The sequence below is a fragment of the Chaetura pelagica genome, unplaced genomic scaffold, assembly GCF_000747805.2.
Source record: "Chaetura pelagica isolate M959 unplaced genomic scaffold, ChaPel_1.0 scaffold32, whole genome shotgun sequence".
NCBI classification, from domain to species: domain Eukaryota; kingdom Metazoa; phylum Chordata; class Aves; order Apodiformes; family Apodidae; genus Chaetura; species Chaetura pelagica.
In genome coordinates, this window is record NW_009952368.1 from 1,205,089 (window position 1) to 1,221,242 (window position 16,154).

The window sequence follows — 16,154 nt, forward strand, 5'->3', positions numbered from 1 at the left end:
AGGAATGCCATGGCTTGGAAGTGTGCTCAGAGGCTTTGACCTCGTGGCTTGGCCTTGCTTTGCTAGTCCTTGAACTTGCCTTGCTAAATGTGGCTGTCTGGGCCAGCTGAGCAAATCCATCATCAGTCAATCAGTCATGGGCCAACCACATAGACCCAGCTTCTCCAAAACAGATCCCCAGAGTAAAGGCAGCCCCAGCCCGAGGAACATGGTTATAGCGGAGGAAGAAGCCCAGTGTGAAGGTCAGCAAGTCACTGATTCTTGTGCAGTTCCCATTCCTAATTCCTCACATGTGCTCCTCAGGGATCAGACCTATTCTGGGGAGGTGCCCCATGCCAGAAGGCTGCCCCCAGGATGCAGCCACAGCAGTGACGGCAGTGAACCATCATCTCCAGGCAGTGGTAGATACATCCTATTTCCACTGACTGATGAAGCCGCGTTCTTCATCTACAGAGCCAAGGAATTTGGGTTTCAGGGAAGGAAGAGTCTTGGGAATAGTTTCCTGCTGCCAGGATGGTTGAGCAGAAGCAGAAATCACCCCAGGCACTGGGATCAGATCTCTCTCTTGCACAACCAAGGATCTCATCTCCTTCACTTGGTCAGCTGAGCTTCTGGATGCACCCAACAGTGCATATCTGAAGTTTAATGCTCTCCCACGTCATCCGAGTTGTCCCTGCCTCTTCTGTTCATCTGCTGGAGAGAATGTTCTCAGATCTGTAGCTAGAAAGGCCAGAAGGGATTCTTGGATTGTGGGAAGCTCATGCAGAGATGCAGGATGATGCATTTCATTGGCAGCTTTTGATGGAGAAGTGGCAAATGACCTGTTGAAGGGGCACTACCTGCAGCCAAACCACAGCAGTGGCCATTTCCCCTTTTCTGGCACTGGAAGACCTGAAGGTATTTTCATTTCAAATTCAGCTGGCTTTGAAAAATGACTCCTGGGAGTTGGTGTGTTTGGTAGGTCACTTTGTTTCTTCTGCCCATTCATGAAAGGCCAGAATATAAGTGAATATCCCCCCTGTGTCCCCCCTACAGAAAGCCCAGAGCTTCTGATCACTGAGACCTCAGTGGCACATTTTTTGCTTCCCCAGCACTATCTGCCAGGGAAGGGGGATCTGCAATATTAAACTGCTATGAAAGGACAATCATACCTTAATTAACATTTAAAAGGGACTGTCAAGGATTTGAAATACACTGCAGAGGAGATGAGATGAGAAGTCCGTGAGCACATGGGTTTGCTCCTCCATGTCCCTCAAGCTTAGTGGCACACTCATGGGGAAGAACACCTGGACATCTCCCCTGAGGACTGTGGAGCAACCCAGGGCAGCCCCACATGGTCCTGAAAAGCCCTGGGGGTCCCTGCTGACCAGGAGGCTGCAGAGAGATGTGGGGGAGCAGCTCACCAGACATGTGGTCCAGGCATCTCAGCACCTTCAGGTGGGACAGTCGTGCTCTGGGACCTTCTCCCTCCTGAACCAGCTCCCTCCTTCAGTCCAGCTTGGGGAAAGTGCTCATTACACCAGTGCATAGGGTCTCCTTGGGTTTACTGCCTTCCTCCCCCCTGCTCCCATCTCTTCCTCTTCCTTCAATGTCTGTCCAGCAGCAGGACACTGCAAGGCCACACACCTCCCTTGGCAGGGCTCCTGCAGCCCAGCTCAGCGAGAGAAGGTGGAGCAGGAAAGGGGCTCACAGGCCTTTCACAGCAGCAACAGAATAAATCTAATTTATAGACACAGCAAAATGCAGGAGTTGAAATGAATGCAAAGCACACAGAGGTCTCAAGTTATCGGCACGGTAACATTTTTCCTGACTATCTCTGGTTTCCTGCCCGGGTTTGTCTTTGTAGCTTCCTCCCAGACAACTGGACCTTTGCTCTGAAGTGAAAATGAAAGCTGGGGAAGGAAAAAAAAAATCAGGAAATGAATTCTTCAGATCTGCTTGATGAGGCATCAGCCCCATCTGCCAGCTCCCTCTGACAGGGAACGAAGCGTGGCTGGGTGGCAAAGAAAGGCTTTTAGAAATACATAAATAAGTAAATGAAAAACAGTAAAATAAAAGAAAAGGCACAGCTGCAGCTGGGTATCAAGGCTGGGCTCCCATCTCACCTCAGAGAGGTGAGACAGGGAAGATTAGGTTGGAGTATCCTCCTTTCACAGGAGTGAGGATGAGGAAGCTTGTCTTCCTTTTCCCTGGTTTGTTGGGATAATGGGAACAAGATGCTGGGAAATGTTCTGAGGCAGCTCCAACTAATTAGGAGAGAGAGTAGAGCTTGGCTGGAAAGGGGAAAAAGGTGGGGAGAAGGAAAGCATTTTGTGCTCTGGAGCACCATGCCCTGCTGTAGAAATGTGGGGCCAGAAGGATGAGCAGAGGACTGGAGGACCTGCCATATGAGGAGAGGCTGAGAAAACTGGATTTGTTCAGCTTTGAGAAGAGAAGGTTTGGGGGACACCTTATCACCATGTTCCAGTATTTAAAGGGTGGCTCCCAAGAAGATGGAGAGTTCCCATTTAGAAGGAGTCACATGGAAAAGATAAGGGGCCATGGGCACAAGTTACTCCTGGGGAGTTTTCAGTTGGACACAAGGACATTCCCCATGAGGACAGTCAAACATTGGAATAGTCTCCCAAGGGAAGTGGTGGATTCCCCCACATTGGACAGTTTTAAGTCTCAGCTTGACAGGGTGCTGAGCCATCTCATATCAACTATAGTATAACCTAGAAAGGTTGGACCAGGTGATCCTTGAGGTCCTTTCCAACCTGGCATTCTATGATTCTATTAATGTTTAAAGGTCCCAAAAGAAATCCATGATGAGGCAGCCAGCCCAAGCTGCTGGGTTGGATGAAGCCTCTCCAGAGGTGGTAGTCATCCCAGTCCCAACCAAGACCACCAGTGTCCCATCAGGCAGGAGTTGGCGTCTTCATGAGGCATCAACAGTCTTCAAGGCTTTGCAGGTTTCCAACATTGGAGTGAAACTGCCTCCAAAGAAAACTTCGCACCCAAACCTCCAGGTGCTGGGAAAGACTTCACAGTTTGCTATCAAGCAACATCCACAGGGCTCGAGAGGTCCAAGACTTGTGTTTTTCCATCCACATTGGTCACCTCTCCTTCAGGACTGGCTCATGGGGAAGATGACTGGGAAGGAGCATCCTTGGCTCCTCTGGCCAGATCTCCTCTCACTTTCTTTGCAAGGAGAAGTGGCAGCTTCTCAAGCCTAATTTAGCAGTCTTTAATCAGAGTTACTCCAAAGCACACTCACCACTTCCTTCATGCATTCCCGCAGGATGATGGGCTGATTTCATAGAAGGAAAAGCCTTAAGCAAATCTTGTCACACGAGAAAATTGATTTTTCAAAACTGACTTTTACAAGATTACTGGTGCCTTTTTTCCCCCTCATCTTTCTTCTGTATCCTTCCCTTCCAGTCTCACGAGGTGGCTTCAGATCTAAGGAAATTAGAGATGCTGTGACTAAATTGAAAATGTAAAAAGGGGGAGAAGGAGGAAAAAAGAAAAGACACCCAGCACTCAGCACCTCCTCTCCTGCTGCTTCTGAAGGATATGGCCTTGTGTGCTTGTACCTGTGAAGCAGCAGAGATGCCTCCTTTTATTTCTCCTGCCAACGTCCACATGACATCAGGGAAGTCTGTCAAAGGATTATGTCAGCACCTCGCTGGGAACATCCCCTGATGGCTGTTCCTTGGTGTTCCCAAGCTGGATTGCAGGGTTTTTTTCTTTTCTCTCCTTCAATCCCTCTGTTTTATTTTCTTTTTCTCTTACCACTCGATTCAGAGACATCTCAATGTGCTTAATTTTAAAAAGAAAAAGGAGAGGAAGAATTGCCTTGAAGTAATTTCAGGCAGCTTAAAATATGCAAAGCTTTTGTGTTCCTGTGATATAAATAATGAATTCTCTTCCAGCTTCTGAGCTGGGAAAGATGTTGATTTAAGAGGCCTTCAGCTCCTTTTGAGGTTTTTCTGCTTTCATGCTAGGGGGTGGGGAACGTGGCCAGGGACAAGTAAGCTGGGAGTGATCAGGCAGGGCATGCAAGAAGGACCTGAGACAGGAGTTGCACCCACCTCTTGATTCCCCCTTTGCTCCTTTAGTGCAGTTTTCAGGAGGTAGAGGGGGATTTAAATGGAGAACAAAGCTGTTAGCACCTATGTCTCTTCTCCTATATGACAAGTGATAGGACAAGAGGAAACAGCCTGAAGTTGTTCCAGAGGATGTTTATGTTGGACATTAGGGGGTTGTCAGGCCCTCAAACAGGTTACCAAGAGCAGTGGTGGAGTCACCATCCCTAAAGGCTGTGTAGATGTGGTGCTGAGGGACATTGTTTCATGGTAGCCCTGGCAGTGTTGGATTAATGGTGGGACTTGATGATCTTAAGGGGCTTTTCCAACCAAAACAACTTGATGGTCCTGTGTTTCTGTTCTGTCACCATCTCTGCTCTGGTAAACCAGCAGTGATGTGATGGTTGCAGTCATCATGTCATCAGCAGTTACTGTTCATTTGACTAATTCCCCAAGCAGTGTCCTTGAAAATGTATGTGTTTAAAACATGTCCTGGTGATTTCTCCCCCACACGTGACTGCTCTTGGACACAGACAGTCAGAGGACTCACCCTGCCATACATAGGCTGTTGAAGTTGTCCTGGTGTGTTTGTTGGGTGGAGACAGCCTGGTAATGCCCACCCCAGAAAGGCCTGACAGGAATTCTGGCCTCATCCAGTGTCAGATCATGGAGTTAATGCTAACTTGAGGTCCTGAAATTATCCTTGGATTTGTGTTCCTACACAAACTCTCTGGAAGCTGCTGGCAAATAGGAAAGCAAAGGCAGCAGACAAGTTGTTGGCTTGGGATTTAGAGGCTGTCTGTAAAGCATCAGGCAGTGCTCATTGCTCAGCTCTGCTTTGCTATTGAAGTGTGTAATTAAGGACTTAATGGGTTTTACTTTTAGAGAGTCTTTTTTTTTTCTTCTTTTTGAAACACTGTTTCTTGCTGGTTTGTGCCGAGGTGGGTGGGTAATCACACAGCTTTTGTGAAGCAGTTGTCATACTGGTGAGCAGCCACCACTGATTCTTTTCTCATGACGTGGCTGAGAAGAGCAGCATTGTCACCAGAGCAGTCTAAGGGGATTCAAGAGGCTTGGCCAAGAACAGTGACTTGAGCATCATTTTGGAGATGGGTGGATGGTTGAATTCCATAACGAAAAGACGAGCAGATATTTCGGTGAACTTGGAACTTTGTTCTGCTTCTCAGCCCATATGTTGCCCATGATTTGCATTAGCACAAGGGGAATGCATTTGTGGAGATGTCATTTATTATTCCTCCTGATGAATTGCCAGATCCCCACATTACCCACAGTTCAGCCAGTGGGAACCCCTGTCAGCTTGCACAGAAACCACTGCCCTTGGCAACTTCTGCAAGATGATTCCCACAAAATGAGGACTCGGCCCATCTTCATCTCAGGTGGTTGCCTCTGAGCACAGTTGCCTCTGTTGATAATTCTAACTTGAATCCTTTGATCTAGACACAGTTCAGCCCTGAATAATTAACAGTTCTGGCAGGACCTGCCAAGGAACCTGCCAGAGAAGGAGCTGTGCCTCACACCAACCCAAGGACGTGCCAGAATTCACAGATAGAGCCTAAAAAGCAAGTATGAAGGATGGGATGGCAACAGCAGCTGTCAGGGGGACAGAAAAGCTTTAGGGGGTTGTGGTGAGTTTGCTCAGAGCTGGGGCTGGAGAGTCAGAGGGAGCCAGATCAGGCTGTTGGACATTATGTTCAAAGCAGGGAGCATTTCCTGGCTCTTGGACACATCCGAGGTCGGTCACCCTCCTTGAAGAGTTTATACAAACCTGCCCTGAGGTCTGTCTCCAATCTCCATGTCAACAGGAGGTGCTGAAGCCCTCTGACACAACAGATTTCAAACCACAAAGCTCTTGAAAATATCCAAAAATCAAGCTCAGTTCAAAAGCTCAGAGGCTTTTGGAGTCAGCCAGGAAAAAGAAGACCCTTTGGAAAGCTCCAGCCAACCTACAGCTCTCCAGCCAAGGGCAAATCCCATCTATGTAGGTGACTGTGTAGAAGGAAAAGCAAGTTTGAACAGTTTCACAGCACAGAGTCACTTTACATTTAGTAGGAGGATAAACACTACAGAGGCTTAGTGCTCTGACATGCTAGCATCCATAAATCTGGCTACAGGAGTTCTGCTCCAGGGGTGGAGTGGGGTGGGAAGACCCCAGAAAGGACTAATCCCATTAAACAATTTGAGGAAACCCAAAGCATGTGATGAAATTGGATTACCCATGCAAAGAACAATAGTGAAGCTCTTAGTCACCTCTGTGGTGTGGATAGGCAAGTCAAGATGATGTAGGCAGGAGAAATGAAATGCACATTGCTGCCCAAAGGGGTAAAAATCCCTGAGGGAGGGGTGACACCTCTGAGCTCATCCAGGCCTATGGGGTGACTCACAGCCCCAGCATTTCCCCAGAATAAGCCATCCTGACAGCTGGCTGTCATAGCCTGCATCTTCAGACCCATCTAAATGGTCTTTGCACCTAGAAAAAACAGGAATTTAACATTAGTAACATTAGGGGGGAAAGTACAATTTTTATGTGATCCCATGGCCCTGGGGCCGAGGATTTAAGAAGGGGAGAGGAGTTATGGCAAAAGAGGGTGGATTTGTGAAAGGGAAGGGCAAGAAAAGCCTCCAATGTGACAAGAGAAGCACCAAAAGAGGGATTAGTGGGGGCAGAATTGGTGCACAGACCCCTCCTGTAAGGAGTGGGGGTGGAGGGGGGATTTTAAATAGCACCAGATCTAACACATCTGCATTTTGGTTTGATCTGTCAGAAGAACAGCTTGATTTGCAGGAGGAATCACCCAGCCCAGAAAGTTTTCTTTTTAAATGGCAATAGTTTCTCCATCACTGAGTCTCCAATTCCCTTCCAGAGGGGATGCACATCCCTACCAGCCCCTTGTCCCCACTGCAAAAGCTAGTGTCTGTAATTCATAGAGTCACAGAATCATTAAGGTTGGAAATTGCCTCTAAGATCATCAAGTTCAGCTGTCAACCCAACACCAACAGGCCAACTAAACCATGTCCTGAAGTGCTGTGTCCACGTGTCCCTGTGCCAAAGCACTGGGAATACACAGCTACCAGGACACAGTGTGGGATGCAAGTGCTCTGGGCAGGGATTATTCCTTCCAAGGGATTATTCCCCTGACAAGATATCCCTGGGGTCTGTGGCCAACTTTGCCATGCACAGAGGTCCCCACAGCATGCTCCTGGCCGGATCAGTCCTTCCTGGTCCCGGGGTTGCCGGGCATAGCATCGCATCGTTGATTATCCACACGGCTCATCAACCAGTGCTCCCTGCTTCCAACGGTTGATCAGTCAAGTCATTGACAAGTTAACAGCTTTGTTTACTTCTTCCCCTCCACTTGGGGCCAGTTTTTTCTGATCACTGTGTTATTTTGATTGTTTTCTCACCAAAATGAACCGTGGCTTGTACAGGCTGTGCCGGTGACACAGCTTTAATTGTGGCCTCTGGGATGACACAAGAGAAACTGTCTCACCTTGGTTTCTCCGTGGGCAGCCCTGGGATATTCCTGCCCATCCCTGCTCCAGTACCCCGATGCTCTCCTGAGAGCTGAACTCTGGTTGCACAACAGATTTGACTAGGGGAGCTCCGAGTAGCCCCTCACTCATTTTTCCCACTCTTGGGACCTCCTGATGATGAGGAGATCTGAGGACAGGCACGTCCCCTAAAGCCTGTGGTTTGATGAGCAATCAGGCTCATCACCGGCCTCCTGGCTTGGCAGGAGGGGGAACGCTGAGCTGAGATGTGATGGGAAATCAAGCCTGAGGTTTCTTCTGCACAGCAAGATTGTTATTATTATCATAAAAACCCCAGAGTGTTTAAAAACAATCAGACTCCAGGAATAGGTGTATTGCAGTGAGCACAATCAGACACCAAACATGTCCCTGTCTGGGATTTGAGCCTGAACTCTTGAAATTTGGGAACACATTACAGCCTTTCTCACTGTTTATTTGTTTCTGAAGAAAAAACACTTGGGAAAAAAAAAAAATAGGCAGGAGGAGATTAGGAAGGTTGGCAACTCTGCTCTGAGGTGCAGCATCTCCACCATTAGGACCTCGAGTATGATGGGCACCATGCGCTTTTCTCCCCCAGCTGCAGGACTGGCCAACCATCAGCAAAGATGCTCAGCACTTTGCTGAGGGCTCTGTCCTCCTGAACTTGATTAAACCCAAGCTGGAAGACCCAACCTTGGAATTTAGAGGGTGGAGAGACGACCTGTGGCCAGATAATAAATGAACCCCCTGCATCAGCAGGGAGGGAGAACTACAGGCGTGTGGCTGAGGAGTCTCCCAAGAACCACACGTCTTCATTAGGGAAGGAGAAGGCAGGAGAAGAGGAATAACCCCATAGATCAGCATTATGGAAATTTACTCTTAATAAAGAAATAATTTGCTGGATGCATCAGGCCGGAGCCGTGCGGGGGCAGCATCACCCCCAGGCTGTGTCGCTCGCTCCATTGTCCCTCACCAGACTTGTCACTCCAGAGGGATGCTCTGTGAGCCAGGAACTGCTGGCACAAGCCCATCTTGGACCTCCGAAGGATGCCAGAACATCATCCATGGAACACCATCCTCACAGAATCCCAGAATCACCAAGGCTGGGAAAGACCTTTAGGATCATCAGGTCCAGCCCATGACCCATCACCCCCACATCCCCAGACCATGGCATTAAGTGCCACCTCCAGCCTTTCCTTGAACACCTCCAGGGATGGTGCCTCCACCACTTCCCTGGGCAGTCCATCCCAATGTCTGATCACCCTCTCATGAGGAAGTGCTTCCTGATATCCAACCTAAACCTCCCCTGGAGCAGCTTCAGGCTGTGCCCTCTTGTCCTGTCACTGGTTGCCTGAGAGAAGAGCCTGATCCCACCTGAGCACAACCTCCCTTCAGGTGGTTGCAGAGAGTGAGAAGGTTCCCCCTGAGTCTCCTCCAGGCTAAACACCCCCAGCTCCCTCAGCCTCTCACTATAAGACTTTCTCTCTAGTCCTTTCACCAGCCTTGTTGTCTCCTCTGGACCTGCTCCAGCACCTCAAGGTCCTTGCAGTGAGGGGCCCAGACCTGGACACAGGACTGGAGGTGAGGCCTCCCCAGTGTCGAGCACAGGGAGAATCACATCCCTGCTCCTGCTGGCCACACCATTCCTGACACAAGCCAGGATGCCATTGGCCATCTGGACACACTGCTGGCTCGTGTTCGTGTTTCCTGCTGTGGGGATCCCGGGAGCAGAGGGATGCAGGGGGGTGCTGGCAGCTCTCCCACACAGGGATGACTCCTGTCTGAGGAACAGAGGGTGCTGCCACGTTGCAGCACAAGGAAGTGAAGGTGCTGCTGGCAAGAAAGCAACAAAAGCTGTTCTCCCAGAAATCTGTAGCAATTAATAGCCATTCCCAGGAATGAAATGCTAATTAATTCATTCCCTCAGCCGTGCATTTATTTAAGGTATTTGTGGGTGTTCTTGGTGCTTTTATGAAGCAATTAAAATGCATCCAAGAAAATATTTATCTGTTTTAAGTCATTCTTAGTAAAAACAATTTATATGGTGAGCAACTGCTTTATTTTGCATCGTTAATTAAAAATTGCAATACACTCCACCTCCCTGGGTTACACACCCTCAGAACAGCCAATCTGCTGGTTCAAGGAGCTGGTCACTGCAGAAAAACCTCCTTAGCAAAGGTCCCTGGAGCCAGCAGGATGGATTGAAGTGGTGCTTGATGGGGCGTTGTAGGTCTGAGAGCCCCAACATCCCTGTGCTGCTGGGAGATGCTGGAGGGAGCTGTGGCCTGACAAGGAGCTTTGTAAAGAAAATTATGGATGAGTCCTACAGCCTTCCCAGGGCTGTGGAGTAAAGATCTTGGTCACACACACTGTTTGGTGAAGGATTACAAGCCCTTATATTGCGGACAGAGGAATTTATTTGTTGCCATGAGCTTGGGCAGCGCTGAGGAGGATGGAGCGCTCGCAGTGATGCTCTCCTTGTCCTGATGCTCTGTAGGGCACATCACGTTCGTGTTGTGAACACCATTAGCTCTTCATGGGCTCCACCAGCCTGGGAGCCCAGCCAGAAACATGGTCATGAGGAAGAAGTGATGGAGCTGCTGTGTTTTACCCCCTGTACAGGAGATTCTGCTGAGCATCTTCCACTGAGCCCCTAGGAAGAAGCACAGCTGCTTTGTCCTGGTGTTTGGCAGATTTCCTGTGGAAACCAGAGCAGGTCTCTGAGACACTGCCAGATGAACACCAAAACAAAGTCGTGGCACTGCTTTTGAACTAATATATCCCACATTGCCCTTTTTTATTTGCTTGTGAGCACTCTTAGCTGGGAAGTGATCAATATAGTAAAAAAAATATTATTTCCCTGGAGAATGTCTCTGTAGAAAAGTTCCCCCCTCCCTCTTAGCTTTAGGTTTTAAAAGAACCCAGTACAGGTATTTAACCTTTAATCTTTCTTTAATTTAATTATTTAATCTAATTATTTAATATTTAATCACTTTTTTCAGTACTGTCTGCAATAACCCCTTTGATTCTTGGATCAAAATATCTGTTTCTGGTTGAATTTTTCTTTCTTCCATCACCTGGACTCCTTCAATTCCTCGAAGTTCCTGAATTGGGAGGCACTGGGCACTCCATCCAGAGAGGCCAGAGAAAAACAAGCACAGGTTAGAAGTATGGGAAAGGAAACAGCAAAATGAAACTCAGCCTGGAGAGGAAGAAATTCTCATCTGGGGAAACAGGTGGAGGTGGTGCTTGGTGAAGAGAAAATGTGCAACGCCCAAGGGGATGAGGGGCAACAGCAGAGAGGGTTCTACATCTGTGTTGGCCAAATGGGACAGTGAGGAAAAGTGATAAATTTGGAGCTGAGTCCTCCAAAGGTGCCTGGTAAAGAGCAGGCAGTGAAGGCATCTCCTGGGGATGCTGCCACTGTCACCCCATGGGGACCACCTCAGGAGTACTGGGTAGGTGGGACATGGTCTGTGGTGTCACCTCTGCTAGGCCAACCTTTGAGTCCTTTCCTGCAGCATGGCAAGCTCAAGGAAACCATGGGAAGAGGTATTTGGGCAGGATTCCCAAGGGCAGACCCTTCCCCCTCTCCTTGGGCAGGCTGAGCATGGGGGACACACAGTGGTGCTGAGGTCGCCTCACCTGTCCCTACAGCCCTGGGTTGGCTTAAGAAGAAAACCAGCAGCAAAAAGTCCCAAGTGGCAAAGCCATACAAGGAGAGACTAAAGAAGGTAAATTCATAGAGTCTGGAAAAGACCCTGGACAACATGTTTCCAATAGAAGCACCTGCAAGATAAAAGTAAAAGTGCAAGAAGCCTTCTAGGATGGTAGCACAAGGAGCACTGGCTGGGAGCCAGGCTGGGTGTAATAACAGTGGTGACACAATAGGAAGAAATGAGGAAGAGCTGAAGCAGTGGAGGGGGTGGATGGGGCTGCTGGAGCGTCCTCCACACCTTGGCTCTGTTTTATTCAGATTCTGTTTATGAGTCATTACTGAAAGGTGAAGAGGTGCCTAAGACATGTTGTGGGCTTGTTATAAACACAAGGATCTTGCCTTCGCGCTGTCAGGGAGCATGTGGCAGGAAGCTCTACCAGATGGTTATCAACTGGTGTTGTTAAAAACCAACCTGACATTATAAACGATCTCTGCTGCTTGTTCAGCCACATCGATTGAGCAGTGTTAAGCCTTGGGAAGATGGAGCTAAGCACAAAGAATCACCCGTTGTGAGACACCTGCACACTGGGGAAATGGAGCTTTGTGGGAGCGGTTGGTTTTGAACAAATCCATGAACAAATCCAACCCGCCTTGCCAGGTAGTTAGTATTTTCCCAGGCAGTTGCAAAGTCAGACAGCTCCTGGAAACCTCCATTTTTACTTGCTTTTGCAACATCCAGGAGGACCTCAGCTGAAGTCTTCCCAGCTCCGACCCCCCTCCAGATGGTTCTCCTCTTGGTTTCCAAACCCCAGTTGCCTCCATGTCTCTTCTGGGAGGATAATCTATAGGTGGGCTGGAGGGCATGGCCCATGGAGCCCACAAATCACATTTATCCTCATCTTGAAACCTCCTTCTCGTGAGGCCTTGGAGCAGGCTGCCCAGGGAGGTGGTGAAGGCACCATCCCTGGAGGTGTTCAAAAAAGGGGTAAACATAGTGTCTTATAAGATGGTTTAGTGGTTGGAGGCTACAGGGAAGATGGTTGGAGTTGATCATCTTGAAGGTCTTTTCCAACCTTGATGATTCTATGAGTCTATGAGTCCTTTGCAGGGCAGGGAAGGTGGCTTATGTGCAAACAAAACAGGAAAACACCAGGCAGAAGAGAAGTGCTGGATTCCCCCATGGTTTGTTGCCACACTCAGCCTCCCAGACCACTGCAAGGAAATGGCTTCACGTGCCTTCCTTCGAGCATCCATGGGGACAAAGTTGTGAAGGAGTTTAATGGAGCAGAAATACTCCTGACAGAAAGCACAATCTGTTTCCACATTCACCAGCTGAAGTTTCATGTCCCTGGAGTTTTTTACCTTCCTCCCTGATAGCTTTCTGACATCCAGTGTTGCTGAGTGATGGCTTTTTGACTAGGAGGAAATGAGGACCTGTCTCTTCTCCACACCCTGTGCAAAGTTTCAGGGATTAGATATTGGGGTTCAGGCAGATCCCCCAGCTCTCTCCCACCACAGCCTGGGGAAGAGGAGCATCCCCAAGGGACAAGATGATGCTCCCCATGATGGGCAGCATCATTCCTGTTGCAGGGAGGCAGCAGGGCAAGGCAGATCCCATCTGGAGGCAGGAAGCAAAGCTGGCCAACCTCTCCCAAGCCCCTTGGCTTGGGTTGCAGTTCCTCTGGGGAGGGAACAGCATTACCAAAGCATCACTGGCCATCCAAACTGGGAAGGTGTCGCTTGGGCTGGCTTTGCCAGGTTGAGGAACCTCCCTCATTGGCACACAAAACACATCCTGAGGAATAACAGCGGCATCTTCTGATTAATTATTGAAGGGGGAGTCCAGGGAGGTGGGCAGGGCAGGGAAGCAAAGTGGCCAGTCAGCATCTGTTAGAGGTGCAAAGATACATGAAAGGAGAGCGCAGAGCAGCGCATACAGATCAGCTCCCATCTGCACTGCTAGTCCATCTCCTTCAAAGCACTGGTTTCATCAGATGGTGGAGGAAGCCTTGCAGGTCAGCTGTCCTCATTCCATGAGGTTCATGTTGGCAAGCACCAGGGGAATTGGTGCCAGCAGCACTGTGGGAGCGTTTCCCAGCCTGCCCTGGAGCGGAGTTTTCTTTCACTCCAGCCCCACTAGGCTACAGACCTTCTGTACCTGTTTGCTGCTGCTCCAGTTGACCAGGGCTGTATGAGTCTGGTGTTGAAGCAAGGACAACCCATAGCAGAGTGGTGAGGGCAAGCAGAAGACCCCTCGGAGGACCATGAACGGACACAGCAGCCCCAAAACCAAACACCAACCCCACACGGGAAGAAGTGCTGAGTTCCCAACCCAACCATAACAGCCAGCACACCCAGAGGAGGGCAGCCCTGACCCAAGGAGGGTCCTCTTCCCTCTAATTCACCTGTCAGTTGTTTGGGGAGGATTCTTCTTTTTTTTTCTTTTTTCTTTTTATCCCCCCCAGGCTGCTGCTTGCACTTTCCTTCCCTTCCCCCAAAGCTGGATGGAGTCTCACATTGCCTGACAGCATCTCCTGCCTTCCCCACCCTCTCCAGAGTGGCTGGTTGCCACACGGTGCCCCATTAGGTCACATTTGCTCGTTGTTTGGCAAACAGCAGCTTAATTCAAGTGCTGAGTTGACAGCTTGTTCTCGAAGACAATTTGCAAGTTGCTGTATTGCAAATGCCAGCTTGGCTTTTCAGGGTAAGGTTATTTCAGCTTCCTGAACAGGAGGAAGTTCTCTTTGATTAGGGATGAAAAAATAGAAGAAAAAAAAAAGGGTGAAAGTGGAGAGAAGCTGAGAAGCTTTTTAGTGGTTTTGACGTGGAAGGACCAGCAGCGTTGTGTTCAGCAAGGGGCTGCTCTCCTGGCACCATGGTTGCCCATCAGGGGAGACAGATATGTCTCATCCCTCCTATCATGGAGGTCTCCCACCCATGCCCCACAGTCCCAAGGAATGAGGAATATTCCCAGTGAAACAGGAATATAGCAACTTTGGATGACTTTGGAAAGGTTTCAGTAGGGAAATAGGTACACATTGCTTTGGTGTCATCATCCAAACCTGCATTTGCAATCCCTCCATCCATGTGGATGTGGATGATGCTGAGGACAGGTCAGGGCTGTCCTGCTGCCCCCCAGGACTACAAGCTGTGTGCTGGATGAGCAAGTCTCCACCATCACACATGCCTACATGATATGCAACACAAGACAAGACCACAATGCTGCTCTTTCCTCTTCAACAGGTGGGCTAAAAAGGGCCAGGTTATAAAGGAAGCATCTGGTGACTTCTATGAAACCATTGTGGACCACACCTTCTTCTTTGAGCCTGTCTCCTGCGAGGTCACCAATGCACTGGGCAGCACAAACATCAGCAGGACCGTGGATGTCTACTGTAAGTAACCTGCCAGCTGGAGACTGGCTTCCCAGGGCTAAGCAGGGCCAGCAGAACTGCTGAAAATTAAAGAGAAGGGGATACAGGTAGATCAGAGATGCCCAGGGTGACCAGGTCTTGCTGGGCTCTTTTGCAGCTCCTGCTTTGTAAATGCTCTGGTGGTGGGACCCATGATTTCCTCTTGCTTTAGGAGCACGGATCTCATGGTGGTGGTCCTTGGGGAGCTGGTCATCCTGGGGTTGCAGCAGGCACCTGTCTCATGTTCTCATCTTTATTGTGGATCTTACATGGCTGTGACCCATAGGTCCATCAAGACATACCAGTGCTTCCTCTGACACAGTGACCTCTTTGGTTGGAGGATTTCTGGTTGACATACCCCATCACTGGGAGTAACTCCAGTCTCCTCTGTGCAGTTGGGCCCAGGATGGCAACAGAACCACAGTCCCTTCTCGTTGACCTGGGCTCAGACGCAGTCTTCAACTGTGCCTGGACTGGAAACCCATCTCTCACCATCGTCTGGATGAAGCGAGGCTCAGGCGTGGTAAGAATCTCTGCTGGGATGGTGGGGAATGGCACTTGCTTGGCACAAGGGGCTGCATGATGCTCCCCATGGAGCAAAGACCATGCCTACAGGCTGGGAGCTCCTGGTTGGACACATGCTGGACCTGCAAGGCTCCTCCAGAGACAGGGGACAGGTGGCATTGCAGAGCAGCAGCTCCCAGGTCTGTGATGCATGTCCCCAGAGAGTCCAGAGGAGTGCATTAAGCAGAAAAGACTTTATTGGCTTGGTAACATTTTGGAAGAAAGCTTGTGTGGCTCAGGAGACATCTGGATGACAGGCAGGAAGGTCATGCCTGGAATCCCATTTGGGAAAGTCAAAGAGAAAAGCAGACTCCTGAAAATCAATGCCAGGGTTGTCTGACGCTGCCCCATGGAGCCCTCCAGACCCGCCTTACAGCCGTGGCTCAGCAGACTTACCCACAGCTCCTGAACTCCATGATCTTACAGGTCTTTTCCAGAATGATGCTGTGATTCTGTGATTCTTTTCTCCTGAAAAGCCTAAGGAGCTTTGCCAATATTAATCATGGCTCAGTCAGTCCAGGGATATGCCAGCTCATCTGATCCCCTTGTTCCAGACAGGAGGGCTGAGCAAAGCCACCTTAACAACCTAAACGAGGGGCAGTGCATCAGAGTCATCTGGAAAGTGCAGGTTTGGGTTTGAAAAGCATCTTTCAGCAGCTCAGGACTTGGTACTACCAGAGAGCTGGACTGGCAGGGGGGTGGGAGGGGGACAGGCTGAGTCGCTCCCTTCATCTCCGAGGAGCAGAGTGGACACTGAGGCATTAATTGCTGGTTTGTTTTTTCCAAACCATCAAGATCTCAGTGAAGACCATCTCCTGGGATGTAATTATAGTCTCCTGGGAGACTTGCTGGCTCATGTCAGCAAAGGAATCCTGGTGGGTCATTAATCCCTGGGTGATTACCCATCCTTGTTTCTCCTTGTTATTC

General features: G+C 49.4%; 1 protein-coding gene across 1 annotated transcript in view; it reads left to right on the forward strand.

Annotated features, from left to right (window-relative positions):
• Window positions 1-16,154, forward strand: part of KIRREL3 (kin of IRRE like 3 (Drosophila)) — a 129,733-nt gene that overhangs the window by 91,507 nt on the left and 22,072 nt on the right. The window contains exons 9-10 of the mRNA XM_010008100.1: window positions 14,497-14,645; window positions 15,059-15,186. Of these exons, the coding sequence (XP_010006402.1) occupies window positions 14,497-14,645; window positions 15,059-15,186 (277 nt within the window). The remainder of the gene's footprint in view (window positions 1-14,496; window positions 14,646-15,058; window positions 15,187-16,154) is intronic.